Source organism: Amphiura filiformis, chromosome 17 (genome assembly GCF_039555335.1).
Source record: "Amphiura filiformis chromosome 17, Afil_fr2py, whole genome shotgun sequence".
Classification (NCBI taxonomy): domain Eukaryota; kingdom Metazoa; phylum Echinodermata; class Ophiuroidea; order Amphilepidida; family Amphiuridae; genus Amphiura; species Amphiura filiformis.
This window is the reverse complement of record NC_092644.1, coordinates 48,814,729-48,841,664: the sequence shown is the minus strand read 5'-3', so window position 1 is coordinate 48,841,664 and position 26,936 is coordinate 48,814,729. Positions and strand designations below refer to the sequence as shown.

At 36.5% G+C, this 26,936-nt stretch overlaps 2 protein-coding genes across 2 annotated transcripts in view; one reads left to right on the top strand and one right to left on the bottom strand.

Moving 5' to 3' along the window:
• LOC140137905 (carboxypeptidase E-like) overlaps positions 1-26,936 on the top strand; it is a 90,005-nt gene that overhangs the window by 35,433 nt on the left and 27,636 nt on the right.
• Positions 1,088-10,645, bottom strand: LOC140137904 (carboxypeptidase E-like). The gene is made up of 3 exons (XM_072159711.1): positions 10,408-10,645; positions 7,321-7,494; positions 1,088-1,351 (listed from the first exon to the last, which is right to left on the bottom strand). Exons 1-3 carry the CDS (start codon positions 10,585-10,587, stop codon positions 1,115-1,117), a joined length of 591 nt encoding a protein of 196 aa, XP_072015812.1. The 5' UTR covers positions 10,588-10,645; the 3' UTR covers positions 1,088-1,114.

The following is a 26,936-nucleotide window of genomic DNA, read 5'->3' as shown; positions in this document are numbered from 1 at the left end:
ATTGCTACATAGATTTAAATGGATTGTTTCCTTGTGGAGAGTCAGCAAGGGAATATATATCAGAATTAGTCATTGAGGGTAAAAATGGTATGTGGTAATTTAAGTTTGAAACATCAATTTAGTTATATACAGTAATTACATTGTCTTTTAACCTTTCCAGATGATCTTTTAAAGATACAATTTAGGTAAATTGCAGCAATATGATTCTCATTTCAACCACTTGACAGTTCCTTACAGGTATCTTTGGCTTTGTATACTTTGCAATTTGCCTTAGATATTCAGGCGATAGAGGGATGGGTGCCAACAACTGCGATGGCTATTCAATATAAATGATTCTAGTGACCCATTTGTAAAATGCAAATACTCATTCTTGTTTTAACATAATCGTGCTACAATATATTTTAGAAAACTAATAAGTTAAGCAACTGTGCTAGATATCATGGGGACCAGAAATCTTTTCCATGGGAAATGGGGGGGTCTGAAACTTTGGCATTTTACCCCCCAAAAATTGGGATATTTGATTAATTTTGGTTTTTGACTGGTGGCGCAAATTGGGGGAGAAGTTGAGGGAACTCCCACCACAACCACCACCACTGTATGTATTCCATTGAATCTAACCATATTCATCAATATATATGGTAATGGTAATTTTGTTTATCTCATAGCAATGGGAAAATATCTGACAAATTTATTATGTATGTTTGGAAATAGCTAATTTGTCAGTGTTTGTTGAGTTCAATTTTAGGGTTCTTTTTCAGAGATGGCCTAGAGCTAAAGGTGGAAAGGCGATTTTCAATGGGGACAAGTTTTGAAAATGGTCAAAGGCTTAAAAGTTTAAACTTTCGCGTTGGCCAGCATCCTACATAGATAGCCCACAGGGAGGTGACTGTCCATATGCACACACCCTTGGCTACACCACCGAGTGTCCAATGTCTAGTGTGCTGAAGACTGAGACAACCCAGACAGAAGAGGACAAGATATCTGCAATCAATCCTAGGTTCCAGGACAAGACTTTGGGGCGTGGGAAGTACACCTACAAGACAAGACAAGACATACATACCTCCGTTAACTGAGTACCAATCAGCCCCATTTGTAATACCTCCTTTGAAGTAACCTAAAGTCTCAGGACATGGAGGTCTCTCTTAGCCATTGTCCTGTGTTTCTTAGCATAGGTTTCTGCTAGATCCTTAAATACTGCATCATCTGGTGAAGCTGCATAGTCATAGTGACGGGTTCGACTCTTGTCATATGGATAATTGGCAACTAATTCACCGTCATGCAAATTAGCGGACAGGATGAATGGGTATTCTCGTAACCATTTTACGATGGCTTCTGTTTCTGGTTGTAAAGTCTGTAATAGATTAAATGAAAAGATATGAGGTGAAATCTGGAATAGATGTATAGATGAAATCTGGAATTAATGGATGAAAGATGGGCAGGATAATCAGTATCACTTGTTGCACATGTTAAATTTATCGGAGTAGGAATAAAAAGGAAATATTAATAAATTGAAGCAACTTGACATGTATGTTAAATGGTCCATATGGAGACATTTTGACAAAATAATAATGCAGAAACAAGTATAGGTCTAATGTAAGTTTTAAGATGAAAAATTCAAACTAATCGTTTACTTTTTAACATGGCTGTGCACTCTCCTCTCAGAAATGCATTAATTAAAAGTGCTATAAGGGACCGTTCCCAAACACTTGTAAGGGGGGCCTGATGCAAAAAGGGGCACTGAAATTTTTGACCATCCTAAGGGTGGCCCTGAAAAAAATGACCACAAATTTTCCTGAAAAAATTGAGTGTATATGCTTTTCTATGGGGTTGACCCATAATTTTCATGTCAAAAAGGGGGGCCCTGAAATTTTCGAGGTCTGTAAAGGGGAGGCCCCGAAAAATGTTCGCGATAATTTTTTTTTGCATCAGCCCCCCCCCCCTTACAAGTGTTTGTGAACGGTCCCTAACTTCTTAATTACTTATGCAAGATATATAAAAGAAATCTGAATAATTTGCTTCCCAAAAATGCATACTTTTACATAGCATAAATGAATAATTAGAAGTTACAGAACGTATTATATATATGATAAATGCATTTCTGAGAGTGCACAGTCCCTTAACACTAAAGATTGTAGTTTTGGTCGTTTGTAGTTGTTCAATCAATCTTTATTAACACAGCAAATTTTGACAAAATAATAATTCGTAGACTCAAAAGATGTTGATTACCTATAAAACAAAAAATGTGAGTATTACACAATCATGCATGTCTATGTTCTGTTGAAGTATATAGCTCGGGATTAATGTTGCTTTAACTCTCTCACGCGGGTGTCGACTGCAGCCGACAAGTTTCAATTTTTTTTAAATTCAAAATTTGAAATGTAAATTTTCATTACCATATTTGGAATCATCATGAAAAATGCATTAATATTAGTACAAACTCGCCTAGTATTGATCCAGTAGTTCTTAAGATAGCTCTTGATATTTTGAGAAAATATTTCAAACCTGAACTTTTTCCGTTGAAGCGCATGCTAGCACGCAGAGCATTAACATGAAACTGAACTTTCTTTAAGCTGAACTTTGGTATTCTAAGGAATTAAGGAAGTTGTTTCAGTCAATGCAAAAGTGCCAAAATATACAAATTTGTTATGTAGACATGCATGTTTATGATAAAAACCTGTGCAATATAAGAATAAAATCAAGTAAACTTCCCAAAAGGATTAACCTCAAATGAATTGGCTGATTTTGAATTATAAATGAGTGACAAATTTGGCACTTTGCGGCTAAAATAACCGCAATATTAATGAACTTGATCGAACGCAGACGACCAAAATGTCATACATAAAGCTAAATAGATTCTCAACAAGGACTTTGAATTAACACAGAGCACGATTGTGTAAAATCACATTTGTTTTATTATCATTTTATCATGTACAGAAACCATTCGCTGTTGATTTTATTACGTACAGATATCATCTAGTTTTGATTTGATGGGATAATTTCGCCAGAGAAACCATCCAGATTTGATATTTGATGTAACCGTTCTGTCATAATTACTGTTATCTCGCCACAATATGCGACAAGTCTAAGACACTGAAATGTCCCAGTACTTCCTATCATAATCTGTACGGAACTGAGTCTTAAAGTTACCTTAAAAACTCACACAATTATATCTACTTTCTCTTTAATTTATAAAGAGCAGATGGTATGTTGGTTTTAACCGCGTAATTTGTCTGAATTCATCTTTTTCGACATTTTTGTCCTGTTATTGGACACTTTGGTCAAATTTGATAACTGCCATTCCTCGTTGTGTTCCTTTGGTTAGATTTAGATAATATGCAAATAATTGATGTTTCCTAACCACTGTCCATAACAAAATTATTTTGTCTGACAAGCAATTGAAGTGTATTACGGATTGAGTACATGTAGGAATATTTGGTTACAGGTATAATTAGTTCTCACTCCTCAAGTGTCATTAGTCCCAAAACCGAATAAGGGACGTTATAATCATTGCCCCCAACCTAACCCACACTCTCTCCATAACCCCAACCAATAACTTTAGCCCTATAATCCTAACCCTAAATCGTATCGTATTATAATACATAACCATGTTGTTGGTGGTGGTGGTGTAACCCAAATCGTAAACTTAACCATAACTCTAATCATTACATTGACCATAACCCTATAACATAACTTATATCCCAACGCTAATCCTTACCCTAACTCTATCCCTAACCGCAATTCTAACCTAAAATGCCCTATAACCCTTTTTGAACTAATGCCCCTTCGGACAAACGTTCCCGAATATTCCATCTCGAAGTGTGAAGAAACATTTATTGCACATATACTCTAAGAAATAAAGGTTTTAAAAAGGTCCTAAAGTTGTCCTCTCAGGAGAACCCTTAGAGGTTCTCTAAAGAACCACAAATGGTTCCAAAACCATCGAAAATGGCCCCAAAATGTGATACATCAGAACTGTTTTCGGTTCTTTAAAATCAAAGAACCTTTTTGGTTCAAGAGGGATGGTTCTCCTGAGAGGACAACAAAGGTTCTATTTAGAACCTCTATTTCGTAGCCCATTTTGAGTTATATATACAGACTAAGGCCAAATCCGAAAATTAATGAATATCGTATTAAATGCCCTTTGATGTTAAACTTCGCATCTTTCTTTTTCAGTTTACGAATGTCAATTAAATTTGAGACATTTATTTCACAGCATTTCAAGTTTTCAAATATTGAAAGTTTATACAGTATTATGTAAGCGGAACTGTCCTTAGTAACGTTTTACTTGCAACTTGACGAAAGACTTAATTATATATAGTGTCATTGCGTCTGAACTATAAACTGATAAAGCAAAGCGTATATTTCTTGGATTGGTTGTTGACAGGTTCAAATCTTTCATATTTTTTTACCGATATCCGCAATGAAATAATCGACTTCACGCAAAAGCTGAAATTCACTCAGGAATCTAGCAAAGCGACAAAATGCAATGAATGGAGCCATTAGCAGGAACCTAAGAGTGAAGATGGTGCGATAAGGTGATAATGGGCAAGGGTCATCAACACCAAAGGAAATGAGAACTTGTCATCGCGATACATTTCAAAATTAGTGCATGAGTCTGAAAATGTAAAGGTCATAAAGCCTCATCAGTAACACTTATTCAAAGGCAAGCAAGGAAATGAGAACCTCATTCATTTTTTTAATTTTACAATTATTTTGAAGTTAAAGCGTTGGGAACTGCTTATCCTGATCCACAAAAATAGCCTGTTTAGTAAAATCTAGAAGTTTTTAGGGGCCTGAGCTTTCGATCTTTGCAGGATCTTTATCAAAGGCAAAGTGACAAGACAGCACACAAACATGCAAAAGGCCAGTATAATATAGGGATACAGACTATTCATATAGAAATGGACACAAAGGAAAAACAAAAACAATTATTTTGACATAGACAATTACGTCATATATTTTTTTGCATTATTCTAAAAAACACGCGCTTTCCCCCAATTCCCTAGCAAATTTCAGGTGGTTTTTTAATCAATGTTCAGGTTTACGTTCATGTATAGACTGTTATTCGTCATATAGGCCTACTTGTACATTATAACGTCAAGACCATATGAAATATATTTTTCTTTAATTTATTTGTTCTCCGTTAGCGTCAAACATTATACATGAATTCTTTTCATAATCCATTTTAAATTACAGGCTACAACTTATCAATATAGTCACAGAAATCATACTTTGATTTTTGTCCGCTAGTTCATAAACCCACGAAACATGAAAACTGTAACGCTAGCTCAGCGTGACTCTTTCTCCGTTGGGAACATAAGAGTGCTGAGACCCGAGGAATTATGATTAACCCATGAGTTTCCCTTGAGATCATAAAACGTGTAATAAACCAAAAAAAAAGGCTAAACCTAAATATTTTATAAAGAAGTTACTGAAGTTTTAGGTAAATAATGTGGAACTATAAAATCATTCCATGAGATTATGCAGAAGCAGCGTTTAAATTAACCGCAGTAATTCTTTTTAGATAATGTCCAAAGTTTGTGACAGGAAGTCAAGATCTCTGGAATATCACTGCTTTCGTCAGTGCAGTGTCGTGTACCTTACTCCAATCACGAAGAGTTTTATAGGGTGGTGTTACATGCATGGAACTTTATAATACGTACCCGGAATTCTTGCTTTGATTCAATAAATGAATGTATGATTTTAAGGTATTAGCCATGATAGCCTTTAGTTGTTCTCACAAATTTCACTCCATAACCTTATATAATTTGGGGATTTTACCAACAAAACATTTCCCTTCAAGTGTGTTATTTGAGGTCATTTGGATCTTTATAATAATTCGTCATAAAGTCCGAAGAAGCCACCGCGTGTGGAAAGACAACAGTAAAAGTGTGAATAATTATTGGCATTGACAACTTGGTCTGACGTGGAAAGAAGTTGCTTAATAAAATTATCTCAGGTGGTCTCATGAGGATTTACGCATGTCCTGGAGGAACTCAAAACTATCTCTCCAAGTTCACAGTCAAGTTTAACCACCTTCAAAATACGCGATATGACTTTTGTTTTAGTCCATGCTAAATTATAAACACATTAAAAGTGTAAATTGACTAGCAGAAGATTTGAATATGTTGAAAGAATATAATTTCATCCCTTTTATCTTGTCTAGCATTATTGCATAAAGGGCACGGTAGCCTAGCGCCGGTATGGGATCTGACTCATAATCGGATGGTTGCGGGTTCGAAGACAAGGTCCTTTAACCTATAATGTCTCTCTTCACCCAGGTGTGTAACATGGGTACCGGCGTCAGTATAGTGCTGGGAAGATAAAGCAGATTCGTGCAAGATGGAGTGACAAATCCCACAATAATTTAATTCAGGGGAGTCTGAAAAACGTCAAGTAAAAGTAGGTGGGCTCCGTCATACCTTTACCTTAAATATTATATTGTAGAAACAAAATAAAAATTCAATAATATACACTGTTAGAACATTGGGTAAAAACCGGTTAGGTAAAATGATTTACACAACAAGTAAAAAACCTCGCCCAACCCATGGAGATTGTAATGTTCATATGCATGGTATATATACCCTGCATGCAGCGGTTGGGGAAAATTGCACTTTTTCACAACTTTGGTAAAAATATATTGTAAAATGAAAATGGAATCAAAGTGATAAAATGGACAATGGTAAATTACAATGCTTCTATTGAGAGTGCGGATTTAAATAAATTCCTATGCTCCAAACGAACTCGCTGTTGTCTCGATGCGATATATCTATGTAGGCCTAACAGCGGTAACGAAACAAGAGATAAATTACATGAGGTAATTAGTCCTAGTGGCTTAAATATTCCATACACTGTGATACCTGATCAACAAATGTCATTACATATATACTTCAACTCACTTGAAGCATATTATTTTCACTTTGCAATGTGGTTACAGACAGTGAAACATTATCGACCGAAGGAAAATTGGCCAGAGATGAAGTCGAAGTGTAACGGACACAGGCTTCTGTATTATGTTGTATACAGTTATTACAAAATAATACTAGTACGTATTCTTGAAATTATGTACAAAATCATATGCAAATGTTTGCCCTTTTCACATTTCACGTTCTCATTATATCGATTTCCTGAACACAGTGTCAACAATCAATTAAAATAACATTGAATTAAAAGTTTTCAAAAATATGTGTTTGAATGTTATATAACGTTTTCACCCTTTATATAACCTGACATTTAAACGTTGCGCTTTTTGTAAAACGTGTTTGCTGGGCTCACAGAAATAATTATATACAAGAGTAATAGTATGAAAAGATAACTTACTTCAAAATCGATGTTGATTGTTCCTTTGGCTGCCATGGTAACGGATGATAAGGGGTTATTTGCCCTTTCTCGTTCCTTCTCATTCCGATACATCACTTTATTTAAGTCAGGAAAATCTCGATTTAAATCCACACCATTGGCGTTGTTTCGACCCAACATGGAGGGTACTTTACCCTGCAAATAAAGAAGACATAAAGTAAAAGAAAAGTTGGTATCTCTTCAGAACTATGTGAACAATTATACCCTTTAGCGTTTTCGAAGTATGGCGTACACAAAAGGAGGGTAGTCTTCAATCTGGGTAAAACCCGGCAAATTCAAAAGACTTTATCCACTTCGTGCAGCGCCACCCTATCGTGTCCGCCATATCTCGAAAAGGCTAATGGATCAAGGTAAATATAATTTTACCCTGTAAATAAAAAAAGACATAAGGAAAAGAAAAGTTGGTATCTCTTCAGAACTATGTGAACAATACCTTTTAGCGTTTTCGAAGTATGGCGTAAACAAAAGGAGGGCAGTCTTCAATCTGGGTAAAACCCGGCAAATTCAAAAGACTTTATCCACTTCGTGCAGCGCCACCCTATCGTGTCCGCCATATCTCGAAAAGGCTAATGGATCAAGGTAAATATAATTTGTACATACAAGAACCAAACTTGAAGATTCACAGACCTGAAATTGCAGATGAGATTGAGATCGGTCAGATATTTTACTGCCTTTTATCCATGCAAAGTATATTAATTAAATCTGGTTCAACCAAACCCAGATATTTTACTGCCTTTTATCCATGCAAAGTATATTAATTAAATCTGGTTCAACCATTTTTATGATCATCATATTTTAAAATGCTTTGTTTATTGTTGTTTACATATTAATTCCCAATATTAATGCTTGTTTATCATTTGATATAATGAGGCTTATTTTTAAAATATCTGTTCATATCATGCTATACAGATTATACTTTTTAGTGATATCTCAAAACGTCAAGTTCAGTATAGATGTTGACCAACAAAACTTGATATTAGTACCTTTGTCCATACATGTAAGGGTGAGGAATATTAAAATTTTATGCTTGATTTGAAGAGCTTTTTTTGTCAAATGAGTATATAACTCATGGATAAGTGCATGCATATGAGTATCGTGTATAGCATGTCGTTTTTGTAAATCTGATTTAACATTGACAGAAATGTACAATTTTCATTCATATATACAACCACTTGTAATGTACGACATCTTCGTAGCATTTCCAAAATGCTTCAAATACCACCTTAAAACATCAAATGTCGTAATTATGAAAACACGATGTGGCCCACTTGTTCATCCGTGAGATAATGCTCATCCATGAATCAGTTTGAAATGATACTGTACATATGAGATATAGGCCTGTATTTATATCTCAGGTTGATGATTGTAACACCGGTAATGTAATTTTTGACAAGGTGAAGGTTATAGATACGAATTATTTTGACTCATCCTGCAAGTTTTCAGCATCTCGTCAAGAAACTGACAACTTAGTGAGTCTGATAGGGGTAGGAGGAAGAGGCAGCAGTAAGACTGGTCTTGACAACTTAGTGAGTCTGATAGGGGTAGGAGGAAGAGGCAGCAGTAAGACTGGTATTGACAACTTAGTGAGTCTGATAGGGGTAGGAGGAAGAGGCAGCAGTAAGACTGGTCTTGACAACTTAGTGAGTCTGATAGGGGTAGGAGGAAGAGGCAGCAGTAAGACTGGTCTTGACAACTTAGTGAGTCTGATAGGGGTAGGAGGAAGAGGCAGCAGTAAGACTGGTCTTGACAACTTAGTGAGTCTGATAGGGGTAGGAGGAAGAGGCAGCAGTAAGACTGGTCTTGACAACTTAGTGAGTCTGATAGGGGTAGGAGGAAGAGGCAGCAGTAAGACTGGTCTTGACAACTTAGTGAGTCTGATAGGGGTAGGAGAAAGAGGCAGCAGTAAGACTGGTCTTGACAACTTAGTGAGTCTGATAGGGGTAGGAGGAAGAGGCAGCAGTAAGACTGGTCTTGACAACTTAGTGAGTCTGATAGGGGTAGGAGGAAGAGGCAGCAGTAAGACTGGTCTTGACAACTTAGTGAGTCTGATAGGGGTAGGAGGAAGAGGCAGCAGTAAGACTGGTCTTGACAACTTAGTGAGTCTGATAGGGGTAGGAGGAAGAGGCAGCAGTAAGACTGGTCTTGACAACTTAGTGAGTCTGATAGGGGTAGGAGGAAGAGGCAGCAGTAAGACTGGTCTTGACAACTTAGTGAGTCTGATAGGGGTAGGAGGAAGAGGCAGCAGTAAGACTGGTCTTGACAACTTAGTGAGTCTGATAGGGGTAGGAGGAAGAGGCAGCAGTAAGACTGGTCTTGACAACTTAGTGAGTCTGATAGGGGTAGGAGGAAGAGGCAGCAGTAAGACTGGTCTTGACAACTTGTGCGCGGCGGCTGGCTCGTCCTGATCCGGTAGGAGCTTATTCAATTATATTCAGTTTCAAAATATATAATACCTACAGATAACAGTGCTTTCTTGTATATGTGTAAATGAACATCAAATCTTATACTTATGTATTGGGGCTCTGGGGGCTCACTTCATAACCATGACATTTTGGCAGAAAGACAAGGGTCTTCAAAATCACTGAATTGGTCATCAATAAGACACAAACTCACCATACATTACATAGACGTTTGAAAAAAGTGACAACTTGACAAACCCCTTTTTGTACCATATTAATTGAGAGATTGTAAGGAATATAATCTATAACTTCCATAGATTGAAAATCAATCTATATAGCATTGAGATCCAGGTACAAATCAAAAATTGGGTCCAAACATTTCAATTGAATTAGATAAAATTCTACTAGACCGATATTTTCAGTCTATGATATTCGTCCCTAATCTTTAAAAGTAAAGAGCAATTTTTTAGATCTATATCATTGACACTCATATAGAAGCTGACAACTATCACTATATCTTTTGATTTGGTGAAATTATAGTTCCACCCTAACCCTACCAATCTAACTCTAACTTGGGACAGTCTTAATCATGCAATTACGCCTTTGATTATTTTATAATTTGTAAGGCTTCAGGGAAGCCTGAACCTACCTTTGCTTTAAATACTTGGTAGGCTTTATTGAAGCCATCTGGATTCAAAGACGGTAATAGATGTATTCTGGTATGTGTTGTTAATCTGGTAATCTTGCTATCGCCTTGTCTGTACTGCTCACAAAAATACTGCGCGAGGTATAAAAGTAGTTCCCGACCAGAAGCCTCGTTCCCGTGCATATTGGCTACATATTTAAATTCCGGCTCACCTGGAGGAGAAATAAAGAAGATGGAAAATAAATTATTAACGATGACGATGCTTTTAACAGAAATATCGATGTTGTAATGTAAACATTAAATTATACATGTATATAGTTATATATTGAAGTCCCAACTGTAAAAAAAAATTAAAACTTTTTATAAATTGCTCAAAAGTAAAGGTCATATTATACTGTCAGTGTAAATTACAGATTCCTGTAAAACGCCTCATTTTGTCTTAAATACGTGGCTTTTGGTTGAACCACTGGCAACACGCTATATTGGCACATTTATGACAATGACAAAGGTACCAAAATCTGAATGTTGATGAGTTTTACGATTGTCCGAATGAGCAAATCACTGAATGGGCCTTTAAAGTGGTTACAAACGATTAGAGTGAAAACACTAATATTATTGCTAACATAAGAGTAAAAATAGGATATACAAATCTAAATTAATACTTCACAGATGATATCCATATCAAAGACAACGATTAAAATAATAATAATATCCATTGCGTGTAGCCTCTTGAACTTCTGACATAGGAAATCCAGTGAAATTGTGTTATTATATCGACAATGTCATGCCAAGGGACTTTGCGGAAATCCCATACCGTAACTGTATGGCAGGAGTCGGATATCCTAGTGTCATCCAACCAAGAGATGCTAACATCATTGAAGATATAGTGACCAATAATTATGACAGTGTGATAATAAACAACCACTTCGTTTTTGTTAATTTTTTTTAACGGTCATCCATACAATGTAGAATAAACCCAGAGAATAAGCGGAGCAATGGTCTATTTGGTATTCATACACACTGTATGGAAATATATTTTCAATAGTAGCTAAAGCTAGCGTATTTGCATAATAATGTGCAGGATATGCTCTGGTGAGCAAGGAGTGTATTGGGCGAATACATCCATGGGATGATTCGATCACTGACTAAGTTTGATAGCCAAAGACACGGGCGTGCAACTTTACAGCTGCGCTCAATACATGATGCATGATACTGAATGCCACTGATGTTTGGGTTTCTGCATGAAATTAGGATTCAGATTCCGGACAGCGCTATAGATAACTGATTTCACCGGGAATTTAAGTAAGCCTACGGCAGTATGAAATCAGAAGATTCAACTCAATTCGTAAACATGGTCAAAGATGATGGAAAAAAGGTATGCCTATTAAATATGCGAGCAATTCGCTGAGAAAACTGCTCAAGATTGATAGATATCGTCAAACTGGCTGCATGCGTGAGATGTAGGCCTATTCAGATTTAGAGTAGGCCCTATGATAGGAATTGTTCTTGTTGGAGGTGTTTCGATCATGTTGTTTTTCTTATTGATGTTCCAACATGTTAAGGTGAAACCCATGTGTATAATAGTGAGAAGATTATTCGATTTATATAATAAATCACATGCATGTGCAGGGTACACAAATTACGCGCGCATTATCGATTCAATGATGTGTTAAGTGGTGGACGTAATAAACTTTCTTTTATGAGAGTTGCTGGTTTAGTTATGCATCGTGATTTACATCATACAGGATGTGGTAATTATTGATACCGTTTTACACACAGTTAGAACAGCAGTTCTTGTAAACCGTTGGGTATACTTTTACATAAATAGCGGTGTCTGAATGTAGTGAAGAATGGGCGATAATAAAGGCCCGTGGTAATAATATTGTCATACGGATGATCATTGCGCAGCTGCATTGGTCAAAATTTATATTGGCCTACGCTAAGGCCAGTTCAGTTCAAAATCAGAAACATAACAGGATGATGAAGCAAATTTGGGTTATTTCAATACTGAAATGGTATATGGAATAATCGTGAAATGATATTTCTATTGGTCCAAGATATTTCTGTAGGCGTTGGCCTATTTCGATTAATATTTTCTTTATCTAGGCCGAGGCCTATGTCCAGGCATGCTACATTGGTTATGAAATGTATAGGCCTATATATAGGCTACGCAAATTGTAAGCTCATTTCCTAAGTTGTTATAAAGGTATTTACCTCTGCATATCATGCTATTATATATCCATTCGGCTTTTGACATTGGGATATACCAACTAAGTAATATTTAAGGTCGTTTGTCTAATTTTTAATAGAGACCATTACAATTCGATATAGAACGAATTACGGATGGTAGGCCTAAAAGGCCTACAACAAGAATCTTAAATAAGGTTATGTGCAGTGACCGAGATAATGGATAACAGCTTATAGATTATTGTTGCTAACAATGTGATTAAGTTAGGAGATTGAGTCTCGAATCGATATCTAGGGAGCTTTCCAATTCCTTGGAACCTCTATATCTGAACAAAGCTTTAGATGAAATTAGATCATTAATCATGACAATGTGCAGGCATGATGTATATGCCATCATGGTCAGGTATCGTATGAAGGCTATTGTATATGGATATAATCATGTCTTGCAGAAATGGTGATCATGCATAAATACACAGTGTGTTACAAATTAGTGCATATCGATCGAGTACTGCTTGAGCACGCTGAGGCAGTTAATGAGGATGGAGAAGTTTTACTATAGTATATTCTCTCAATATTATATTTATTGTCAAGTGTTTCAGCAAAGATATACAGAATAAGCTCAACATAATTACTATCTGGTTACAGTAGTATTTTTAGTTTTACAAGAATTTTCTTTAAACAGGGACATGGTTTAGCATTATCGTAACTTTTTGTTTTGTTTGTTGTTTTTTCGGTCGACTCGTGCGGAGGCACTTGTTGGTCCTGCAGACTCGGGCATTTTGTTTTATTTGGTTTATGACATGTACTTTTTGGGGAAGGAAGATGATTATAATCCTCCGGATCGATCAATTCAATGCAGATGGTGCAAGTGTTTAATTGAGAATATAGTATGATGAATAGTATCTGTACTGTGGTTTAAGTCAACGTAGAGATTCTCAGATAGCCTAGGCCTAAAGGTAGGCCTACGGTGGTCCATAATAGTCTACGGTACCTGGTCAGAAATTTGAGATTGACTTATGACGATGTTCAAATTTATAGAGATGGAAGAATTTAAGATCAGTATGGCATAGACTAGAAAATTAATGGAGTTTCGGATTACAGGAAGAAGTAACCTGATGTAGTAGGCCTAATAACCTGACCTTGGGTTGGATTAGAGATTAGATAACTGTATGGATTAATTTCCAGATTCTAGATGCTTATTATTAAAACGATTAGCACTGATTAGTTTTTGGGAACACAAGTGTTTGCGCACAATTAAGCGTGAACTGACTGGAGAGCGTGATCTGCGTGAGTTTGCAGTTTTCAGCTACGGAGGCAATTAATTTAGGCCTACAGGCCTATACAGTGTACAGTTCATTTTTGCTGCTGTTCTGTATTTCTTTCGTGCTTATTTCTACCGGCATGTTAATATTTTAAAAGTTTTTAGACTCCAGAGTCGATTCTATTGAGCATAGTTTAATCAGGAATATCAGATGAAATTTCAGATTCAAGATGTAGCCTATAGGCATTTTGTGTTGTTTATCTCGCAACAATAATGTTATGGTAGGCCTGTGCATGACATGGTGATGGTGACAGTTTAATTCATTATGATAATGTTGCAGCAGATATTGTTCTGCTAAATAAATATAGCTTGATGAGATTATGGACAATAGGTAGGCCTAATCAAAGCATGCATGGTATCGGTGCAAAATATGGTGGACAGTTCAATATGGATCAGTGCATCAGTGCCTATAATGGCGATACATATATGAATCGTGCTGGCTTATTGACCAGTGCAGTGCTGACGAAGTGCATTGCCGGGGTGCATGCAATTTTAACTGCGTAACTACTGTAGGCCGGTAGTTGTAGGTAGGCCTTATGTATGTCATATAGGCCTAATCTGAACACGTAATTTGGCTAATATATGTCTAGCTAAATATTCTTAAACATGACGCATGATGTACAGTTCTCAAGCAGCCATAGGCTCTAGCTGATTCTAGATTTCATGGGCAGTTTGTTCAAGTCGCAACGCGGCTTAGATATTAGGCCTAGACCCATGTACCGTACCGTACTGATTTACGGCATTAGAAATAGTTCTGAAGCGGAAAATATACTAAATAGCTGGATAGCTAGTATAATTCTGAAGTGGATAGTAGCTGTATAGCTATTTGTAGTTCTGAAGTGGAATGTAACTAGACCGATAGGGTCTAGCTGTAAGGAATATAGGCGTATAGACTGCATGGGCTGATTTGAACCCGCATTGTATCTGCATAGCAAGATTGGCTGAGAAATGCTGAATAAGTAACACTTATGCGACACGCGGTGTTTAGCTGCATAGCTATAGAATGCATGAATATGCATACAAGCCTCATGAGCATTCAGAAGCCGAAATGGTTTTTAGATAGCAATGTTGTATCTACACTGAATGGACCATGTTTACCGTTGCGTAGACAATGGTGGTATAACCATGACAAGATATTGGATTCATACTAGTCAACCTGAGCTAGCTAGACCGCATGGTCATAAACGAGTTCGGAGTGGATTTAGCTGTTGGGCGAATGAGTAGGCATACATATAACATCAGTAGGTTACCATGTTTACATATATGTCACACTCAGGGGTAGTTCTGAAGGCGAAAACAAGATGATATCGATATGCAATAAACCATTATATCGGTTGTATTGATAAATATGACATAGGGCCCCGGTATAGGGCCTATATTTTGCACGTGTGTAGCCTATGAGAGATTACCTATCAGGTGGTATAGGAAGAAATATGTCCGTGTGATAACTGCAAATTATTTGTGCTGACGATTCTTTCGAACAGGTATTTATCATATAAGGGAGATTATAGATTAGATCACGGAAGCCTAATACGATGAGAAAGAATGATACTGTATGGACTGAATACCGAATTAATATTTCGGACGTTGATGAAGAGACAGAGAAGACATCTGGCATCCAATAGAAATGATTAATCATGTATTAGTTTTGCACCTATGAAATAAGTTGAATAAATTATTGTGGCCTATATGTTTGAACAGAGAATAGGGAGAACAGGGAATCTTTAGAGAGCAGTGAGTAGGGCCTATATTTTATCAATGTATGTTCGACACGACGTTATGGACGTTGCATATTTCAGTGCATTGATGTTCCAAATTATTTTCGAATATGCTCGTAGGCCTACACACAGGCCTAGGTAGGCCTATATATTTCCGAAGTTTACGATTTCAGTTGTAGCCAATTAGGCCCTATACATAATTGTGACCGGGGGATCGATATTGTAGATCTAGAATATGTTTTTAAAGTATTTTACAAGTCTTACGTAGTATTATTGTAGGCCTATTAAGTAAGAGGCCTAGGAGAGTTTGTTATTTATTCGTAGTATTGGCTTAGATTTTAAGCAGTTGAAAGATTGGTTGGGATATTTGTTATCTTAAGCATGCCAATACTAGTAATTTGAGCTGATACAACCGAGAGATGATGGGCTAGATAGGCCCATAGAACAAGCCTATACGACCTACATGTCAATGATTGTACTATATGATAAAGACGGCTGGTATATTCACAGTATAGGTATTGCCGGCCATTTATTGAATTTCTCATGAAACTGATATGGACAAATCTCGATTGATATAGATAAATCGGGTCTGATATGGAGAAGTTGGGACTGAGAAGATAGAAAGTTGAGCCAAGTAGGCCTAGATTAATTTTGTAGATCTATATGCCTTTCATTCAGTCATGCCCGTTCTTTAGATCTGATTATGGGGATCGTGTCTGGCACTCAAAGCTTGGTGCTCCCCAAAATATGTGTATTTATGTTGTTTGTTTTTCAGGTAGGCCTATGCAAAAAGGTAGATGATGGCGGGATTGAAAATGCTTTATTCGCGGTTGAGCTTGCGAATTAGCTAATAAGACATGATCTTCGTAAATTTCAGATTGGTGAATATAGGTGACTCCATTCTAAATCTAGAATCCCTGTCTGGAAGATCAAGGCAGTAGCGTAGCCAGCGGGGGGGCAGGGGGCAGAGTGCCCCCTGACAAAAAAAAATGAAAGAAAAAGTGCCCTCTGACAAAAAAATGAAAGAGAAAATCAGGAGGGCAAAGGAAAAGAAAAGGGCAAGGAGCCCTTTTCTAGCAAAATTCAGGGCCAAAATAGTGTAAAATACAAAATTTTTCCGCGCTACGCGCGCACATTGTAACAATAAAGCCCTTTTTTAGCCGGATAATGGCCGAAAATAGTGTAAAATACCATTTTTTTCGCGCTACGCGCGCACATCATCCCAATAAGGCCCTTTTCGGGAAGCTCGAAGACATACAGTCTCTATGTATTGTATGATGCAACTGCAATTTTTTTCGTCTGTGCCCCAAAAATTTTATTTTGCCCCCCCTGACCAAGAAAGCTGGCTACGCCCCTGGATCAAGGTCATGTCTTCCACAGAGGTTGTCACTAGAATAGCCAAATTTAGCATTATCATGATGTTACATTGCGCCTTTTACGGAAAAATCCTGCAACTTTGATGCCGGAACTATTTTGTAATATAATATGTCAGTACAAATACTTTATTTTCTGTAAAAGATTTACAAATCCTTCATATTCTGCCCATGTGCTACCATACTTTGGGAACTTCACGTATAGTTTTTACAGAAGAACTGTACGGAAATGTTCCGACAACTTTCCTGCCAGAGTTGCTGTAAACCACTGCACACTGAATGGTGATCTAATAACTTGACCGGATAACTGCGGATTACAGTGAGCATGGTCATGATGGTGAGGGCAATTGTAGTGGCAGTGTACGTTTTCCACATTTTGCGTTGCCTTATACCACTGTTACAGTAGCCTATACATGCACCGCCGATTATACACATCCGGAGCATCGACAACAATAGTTTGACAAATTTGACCGCATTGTTTTGATCACTGACATATTTTGCATCAGACCAGAGAAATCCTTACATCTTCTCTGATCAGACTGATATCATCATCAGTCTTTATTTCGTAAATAATAGAAAATCCAGCTTTTAAGATGATTCGCAAAAATATGGTTTGAGGGATGGCTCATAATTTCATTGCTCATGTATAAGGGTTCCATTGAGAATTTAAAACTGCGAACCCAAAAAAAAATATCGGTAATGATATTAATGATTAAAAGCGTCTATTTTTTATTATTAATTATTATATCCTTGTTTGTTTGCGTGTTTGCTTGCTTGTTTTGTTTTGTTTGTTTGTTTGTTTGTTTGTTTGTTTGTCTGTCTGTCTGAAATTCTTCTTGTCCAATTTCTCAACTCGCTCGGTAAATTTTGGACTATATTACCCCTGTCGGTAGGCCTACACTGCTTAGAGTAGAATACTTATATAATGTTTGTATTATAAACAAAGATATTGCTAATGACAAGGACACAATCTTGACTCATCCCACTTTTTAGGCTCCGTAATTTCATTTCATTACACGTATGATATGATTACCATAGGATGGGACAATGAGGAAATCCCATGCTTCCCAAATGACAAGTTAGGACGTCTGAGTCCTATCACATTCATGTTGAATGGAGGAGAATGAACAATGATGTCTTCATCATTACATTCTGTATCCTCTAATTAGGTATTATGATAAACAGTGATCAAATGAATGTAGACTTTCATGATTGAGCTTGAGGTCTATGTAATCATATGAAAAGATTAGTACATGCAGTGACATTCAATGATAAAAGTTGGAAATTGGAAATCCTCAATTTGAGAGGCTCTTTTAGACAATTATGTGAATTTTTGTTCATGTAATTGTATTAATCCCAGGCCCGTACGCAGGATTTTTTTGGGGGTGCAAGTTTTGAAAAAGTGGACTTTTTTTCCAAAGGGGGGGGGGCGATTTTGTGAAAAGTGGACCCCCCCAAAAGTTGGACCTTTTTTGACCAAAAAACCTGATTTTTTTGCTCGCTACGCTCACAAATTCTTAAATTTTGGGACTTTTTGTATACTTTTGCAAATTTGAGGAGGTGCGGTCGCACCCCCCCCCCTGCGTACGGGCCGGATTAATCCAGTCTTCTTTCCGTTACATTGGCAACTGTAATTCTTGTCGTTTTCAGAATGCCAACTTGAAAAGCAGCCAGACATTTCTTTTATTGAAAGGTTACTCCTCTATAATAGAGAGTCCGTGTGCACTTATTTGATAGAATGTCACAATATAAAGACCCCATTTTATAAGCATGTACAATGTTAAGTTCACTTCCAAATTCAAAATAATATTAAGAATCTAGAACATGACCTACAATTTCCAATTAATTCTTCCCAATATTGATACTTGCAATAATCCTCATCCGATTTGTAATACCATTCTACATGAGGCTAATCATGACTAACTATTTATGCAGTTTATGGTTTACTTCTGAATTGATCCAGTCATGTATTCCAAATAATATTAATTCCTAATTTCAAATCAGTACATGTAGCATGTAGCGGAAATAAATCTGGAAAATGTTTTGATTTGAGTTGATATGCGGACGGACTCCCCCATTTCCCCGTCTCCGTATAATCATATCGTGTTTACATTGCTGATAATATCTACAATTTTACATTGATACATTCCTTGATTCTTGTGACTCATATTAAAATGCAATAATTCGATTAATGTAGATTAAAGTTATTATTATTTCATTATAGTTTGGTTTAAGGGGTCGAGCTGTATTGTCTCAAATATCTCCGAAATGGGAGAAAACTGCAATGTTTGCTGTGAAATTTTGCCTAGCAATATCTATCTCAGGTGCAAAATTTATGGTGCACATGAAAGATTGAAGTCTTTAGATTAATATTTTAGCAATCTTAATATTATTAGTTGATAGGAAATTCTTCAAATATGCCTGTACATATAACGACGCATAACAGCCCACGCAGTTTTTTATAGGTGAACTCTTTTCGAGCAGTCCGTGTTGGACGATGACCCTATCTTTTTGCTGAGGTATTTACAGGACCTTGAAATAAGAATTATGATAGATATTTGTGACTTCGGAATGCGACGAAGGCATGTTCGAAGCTCGTCAACATACAAACTTCTACCTGATTTTACAGTCTCGTCGACCACTGTCTGGCGCATGTTATTTTGTTACTCTAAATTCAACAAAATTCCATTTTTTTTTAAAAAAAAAGACTTCTGGAGATACCATCCTGCATGTCCGTGTTCGATTTATGGTAATACAATTAACCAATTTTGAAATATCAATATTTTCAGATTCACGGAAGCCATATTTTGTACATTTTCGACAGTAACGAGTTAACGCCAATTTTGGTAGGGGGCCTACAAGTTTGTCAGTTTTGCCGAAGTTATTTATCCGGTTAACTAACGAATATCAAGGTTCATAGGCGAGCTAATAGCGCTATGTTATTATATTACTTTTACTTACGATCTTCATAATGATTCCATTTGAGAACGAATATAACTCCTTTAGGTCTTCAACTTTGTCTTCACACGACTAGCCATATTTTATGGAGTGTTGCCAGGCAAGTCAAAAGCAAATTGGGACAAATCGGCACTAAATATGGCCCGTAACTACATCAACATATCACCCAAATGTCCATGTTATTTAGGGTACAATGTTAATGTAAATACATTGTAATATACAATTTTAAAACATTGTTGAAAATGTTCTAACATGCGTATGCGCGATTCTTTCTCCCGTTTGAGTTTTAATGTATACCTAGTATAAGATATTGACAGTCAATTCATAAGAAGCCCAAAGTTAATACTAACACTGCAGCGCTGGCAATACGACCAATTCTGTAAAACGATATGACAAGAATCGTTCCGCTTGATTTATCAGGTCTATAAAGGTGACAAAGGAACAGGTCTCTAGTTTGATTCCACAACCATTCAAACCGATCTCATGTTTTATTGTATTATCATGTATTAAAATGAGGATGGCTATGTCATAAATGGACCGGAACAATATAACCGTATACTACCACCTGTGTTGAAGGACAGTTCTGAGATACAGGGTGTTCCAGAATGATCTATACCGTGTTTGAAAAATTAATCAACAGTGTATTTAATTTTAGTACCGGTACATGGAATACAATAGAGAGCTTGCGAATGATGTTACTTTAACTTTAACTTTAACGTCTAGAGGATTACAGAGGATTATGTATTCAAAACCACCTTGGTTTTGAATACATAATCCTCTATAATCCTCTAGACGTTAAAGTTAAAGTTAAAGTAACGTCATTTCGCAAGCTCTCTAATGACATAAATGTCACCTACTTATTGTGTTACTTTCATTTCAAAAACTTGATTCGTTTTGGCGTGATATTGATATTCTTAAAACTGGACAAAATTGCACGTGTGTAACTTACAGCACAGGCTTCATAAGCACCAGACATTGACCTGCTTTATCACTATCGCCCAGACGTAGACGTACTTTGCAATATAGTGTAGAAATCATTCAGTTGTCAAAGGAGATACACCAAATTTGGCACAAATGTAGAGCTTGAAACACTGAATAATTCTTCTTAATATTGATTTAAGTGACCTTTTTCATGTGTTTTCAATATTAGTCCCGATATTTGTGCTGAATTTAAAAAAAAAATGTACGATCAATTTTACGCCAAAAATGTAATTCTTATAGAGGGTAAAACTTGTTTAAGAAAAACTTGCTGCAAATGTAATCTTCACCTTTTCCTAGTTGTGTGTTTGCCAATAGGGACATAAATACATGCTGTGGCACAAGGACGAATCTTCTCTATAATATTTTTATAATAGGCCCCTAAATCAATCTCTGCCGGCATTTCAAATGATGAAACTCATACACCGCAATAATTATTTTCGAAACTGCCGCCAAAGACGACACATGCAGTATTAGGTCAATCAAGCTTAACAAATCCTTTATACCTTGCATGCTAGTAATCGATAGATCATAACAAAATTAGCTGCAAAACTTTTTCCAAATAACTTTGTGCTGAACGGTTATTCATTATTTTCATAATAGATTGTATTGTCAAAACTTAAACTTCACCATTGTACGCAATATTCTGTAATTTATTTTAGAAACATTCGATCTTTAAAATCTTAAATTACCAAGAAAGCTAAATATATGTAATATTTAGAACTCAAAACAATACGACTGATAACAATGCTACCTACAAAATTCAACTTTCCCGGTATGGATCTTTCTGGGACACCCATGCAGCTTAAGATGACAGCGAGACAGGTTTCTCTAGATCGATTACACGGCCATTCATACCTATTACCTGTTTTAGGAACAAACCAAAAATCGATAACGTCTTATAAACGAAACCAGTTTCGTTTAAGGGGTAGGGGTAAAATACTCGATTACGTTTGTACAAAAACATCGGTCTGAAGAATGTGTCATTATTATTATTATGTCAAAATTTCCAACATTTCATTATTACGTTTCTGGCATGGAGGGAGGGGTCGGCTGAGAAACGAAACTAGTTACGTTTATTGGACGTCATCGATCTTTTGGTTTGTTCCTTATTGTAACCTTATAGAAGCCATACTTTTCACGCCGTACTGATTACCCTCTGTACGGAATGTTACATCACAATCTTGATCGACTTGACAACAGGCACACCCCGGTACAAATAATTGTAAATGGTGGAAAGTCGTATTTATGACAAAATAATTAAAAAGTGATACTTTTAGGTATTATTCTGTTAGTTTCTGTTTGGCAAATCATAAATACTCACGTGTTTTGGTCAAAATGGCAATAATCTTTTTTCTACCCCTACCCACCTGAAATAGCTAAACACAACCCTTAATACTCCGGGCTCTAACGTGGGTATGCACACAATTATCAATTTACCTGGACAGATCGTTTTGGGTTAATTTTAATTATTTCGCGAGCGTAGCGAGCAAAAAAAATCAGGTTTTTTATCCTTTTTTGGACAAAAAAGGTTCAAATTTTGGGAAGAAAGTCTACTTTTCACAAAATTGCCCCCCCCCCCTTGGAAAAAGTCCACTTTTTCAAAATCAGCACCCCCCAAATGAAATCCTGCGTACGGGCCTGTAAGCGACTGAATTTAAATCAATACCATTGGTCAGATTTCGATATAGCTGATTTTACACTGGAATCGTTCACACAGAGCGATTGAGATTTGACAATGATCCGGGTCGTCTTTTCATGACTAATTTTAAGAAACGACCAAGATCATTGGTCTGATATAAATTGATCTAAATTATATAACCAATGAGCTGGATCGTTTATTGCTGATTTGAAAGAACAATTCACTTCCTTGGTCAAAATGGATGCCCGTTGTTAATCTGCAAGTTTTAAATTTAACGCCACTGAAGTAGTATAGACATGATCACATCATACACGAACTCAGAGAAGACAGAGAAGGTGAAGACATCATTTTAGGTCAGTCTCATGAATGCCTAGTGAATGTAACGGGATGGCTACATCCTCTTATGTCATTATATAAGGCGCGGGATTTCCTCACAGTCACGATATATGGTTCATATCAATTTATGGATTACTCAAATTTACGATTTAACATCAAAACGTTTATTTGGGTTTTCAAAACTTGGCTTAAGGTCTTGAAGATAGTCACATATAGAATGGGATGAGTCAAGACGTTGTATTGTCACTGATGAAGCAACTTAATCTGACAATCAGGATCTTAATCTTTCTCTTCACTTTTTGTCAAGTAACTTCCTCAACCTGTTCTATGTATCATAACGATATGCAGACTATTGAGCCTAAATAAGCTGGCTGTTTTCATGGTTTTGAGTCTTTGAACTCATGTCTTTAAAAATGATTGTGAAACATCAAATCTTTTACGATCTTCACTCTTCTGTCTCTTTTCGTTTGACAAAAATTATTATGCAGTTTTAGGAGATTTTTTTCGAAGTAATGTTATTACATTGCGTTCTTCTTTATGAGAAGATTGTAAACTGTTTGACATATTGCTGGAAATATGTACAACCATAAATAACTTTGAGTTTCGTGTCCCTTTTTCGATTTGAATCAATCAAACATCACAGTTTAGTTCTGTGTCGCTACGATACTTGCAGCTAAGCTTTTCTGTCTCGTTATTTCCGGAGAAGAATTGAAATTATTGAATAATTCTCTCATATAAAAACAAAGCCTTTGCATCGGGGCTTGAGATTGGAATTCCAATGTCCTTTCTCATATGAAGTAAGGGCTAAGAGTAAAATTGTACAATTGTGTTTGGGAGTGGCCTTCTCCCCTTTCTCCTTTTCCTTGCTATATTCTTCCATTTCTTGCTTTGTTTATCAAAGCTATCTGGGCCAGCATCTTATTAGCCTACACTGGCTATATCCAGGCTTAAATGCATATTTATTGTATGAGCTTGGAATGGTCCATGGATTTCCCATGGATTAGCATGTGTCCCTCACGGACCAACCTGGGTAAACAAACAAACAAACAAACAAGAAAAACAAACAAACACACAGCAATTAGAGAAAGAACACCCCTTCATCATGAAAAACTGACTGGCACTTCCTGAAGGAAGTTATGATGGATTTCTCCAAGCACTCCGGAGTCAAATTCCCTCCGCAAAGAGTGTATAACTCTTTCACCAACGAATGATGCACTCTTCTTAATTTCGCAGATTTGATCTGATTTTATCCAGATCTGTTTAATGGAGAAATGATCGCGATGGAAAGGAACTATTTAATATATTCTCTCATCAAAACACCAGAGTAGGAAGTACTATGCATGTTTAAAAGGGAACATTTAATTAGGCTCAATATCAACAACACGCCTCCAACCAGCGTGGCCAGACATGGAAATTACTATGACCAAGATACAATAAAGGGTAACATTTTAGAAAGGACCATTTTTAATTTGTTATTGACTATGATTATGTTTATGCACACGTTTTTAGGTTATGATTATATTAAGACTTTGCATTTTACATTTTCACGATTTAAACAAAATTGGATTTGGGCCAAGAAATAATGTATGGAGTTTTCACCAATTGTAGTAATGCAATCCAAGAAAAATAATAATATAGGAGTATTCGCCACCAAGAATGATGTAAATTATGATGCATGTCTTAGACCTTGTGACAAAAATTTGTGCGCTTTCATTGTACAATATTTTATTCAATATTGTAAGATGTAAATGGAAAAGTTAGTAATCAGTAAATAATATGATTTAACGAAGTTGTCCCTTTTCAAATTTAAAAGACAAAACTAATCTATGTTCCGATCCTTAACGCAAATTCACAAACGAATACCAGCTCCTACGGAAACCAGACATTGGTGACCATAATTATCCATGATGGTGAGTTTGTTTTTACGTAGTCGGTTGAGACCTGCTTCAGGAAAGCCTGTATTAGTGAACTGAGGATATGTACGTCGCCTTCGCCGTGCACTAATTTTCATTAAATTTGTCTATACAGAATATTTTGATCCGCAATCATCTGAGCCGTCAAGATCTAGACCAAATACGCAGTAAGCGTCTCATGGATCGCCTAACTACAGTAATCCGCATCGATGTAATTCGTCTGGATGTCCCTATTGTTTTTGTACAACAACAATAACAGAAGGACGAATGGTAACCCAACGCTAATAAAGAGCAACTCAACAATCAATACAAAGATTGTATTGGTTTTGTTGTTAAGACAAATGTCTCCACACCGAGCGACGATTTAAACAAACAAAATTGCATGTGTGTATTAATTATGTCTTATATTATCATTATTGTCAAGTGTACCTCCATGTTCTTCTAAGTTAAGAAGAACTGAAGATATTCATGAGTTAAAAAATACACCCATATTGTGGTTTAATCAAACACGACAAATTGTATTAGCTTGATAACATATCCCAAGATACTTAACCACAGCTAATAGAATTATTTGAAATGAAAACCCATAAAAGTCTTGGCTACTGGTTTTGGTAAAGTCTGTCAAAAGTTGAATATCGAAGTGTTAAATATTCCTGCTTTTGGATATATACAAATGTCTGAAGTTTTGAACAATTGCTTGGGAAATATTCCTACTTACAATGACCAAGTCAATGATTCTGACATGTTGTTTAGTAACATGTCAGAACACCCGAAATATAGACATGTTTTAAGGTGTTAACATTTCGGGAGTAAATCGAAAGTGTTCATCCTTTCGGAATTTTTGACAGCTTAACATGAAGCTTTGTCAAAAAAGAGAAATTGGTGACAAAATGTAACCTCCAAAATTCCTAAGACTTGACAATTCCGATGTTTTTGACGCAGCATTGGCGTGATTGAGTTGTATGGTTATATAGTGAACTAAATGTAAATGAAATTTATTCTCCAAATGTTGACAAGTTTTAAGGTGTTGACATTTCGGGAGCAACTCGATTGTCAACCTTTCAACAATTTGACAAGATAGTTGTCAAGGAGGAAGAGCACATTTACAAATATGACTGTCAGCAATGCAGAATCGTGACAACTCTTATTTTTTGAAGCATTAAGAATTGTCAAAAAGGAGGAATTGGTGACAAAATGAACCGCCAGAAATTCCGAAGGCTTGACAATTCCCGTTTTGGAGGTTGCATAATGTCAATGCAATAATTTCTCCTTAATATTCCAGCGAGTCTTCTACTGATATCTCAAGTCATGGCCCGGATGCTCACTCATTCAACCAGTCTACTCATCAAAATCTAATCAATCGAATCAGGGTGATCATGTCCCTAGAAATGCTGTATTTCCTTAATCATACTAATTACATCCGCTAAATGATTGGATGATGGAACATAAGGTTTGCTTTGGTTACCACATGGGTGTCTGTAGGAGTAATGTGTATCCAATCTAATAAAACAGAATAAGAAGCAGAAGGAGGAGAAGGGGAAGAAAACGAAGTAGGATGAGAAGAGAGGAGAGGAGTAGAAGATGAGCAGCATGAGAAGGAGGAGAGGAGGTACAGAAACAGAAGAAAAGAGATGGAAGCAACATGATAATGAAGACATAATGAAAACACTGACAATAGCAGAAACAACACAGAATCAGATCTAAAGGATCAACAACCTAAGTATCTTTATCATTCTCTCTCTTTGTGTCAGTACAGGTGGCGCCGTGTAGCGCTGCTGTGGTCTTCACAAGAGTACGCTATCTCACTCGATCTGATGCCAAGTGCGTTGCACCTTGCATTCCTTGGTTAGAAACCAGCTTCACGTCATTAGTCCAATATATTGGTGGACGTCCTCTTCCTCGTCGGCCTTCCATAGCCCCTTGCAAAATCTGTTTTTCTACACCTCCATGTTTCCTGACAATATGGCCAAAGTAATTCAGCTTTCTCTCCATTAAGAAGAATAAGAACCTATACAACTGCTTATACATTGACCACCATGAGAGCATAATAACAGCCTTGCCTTCGTGGGTGTGCAGAAAAGTATTAAAACATCACCTACAAATTAT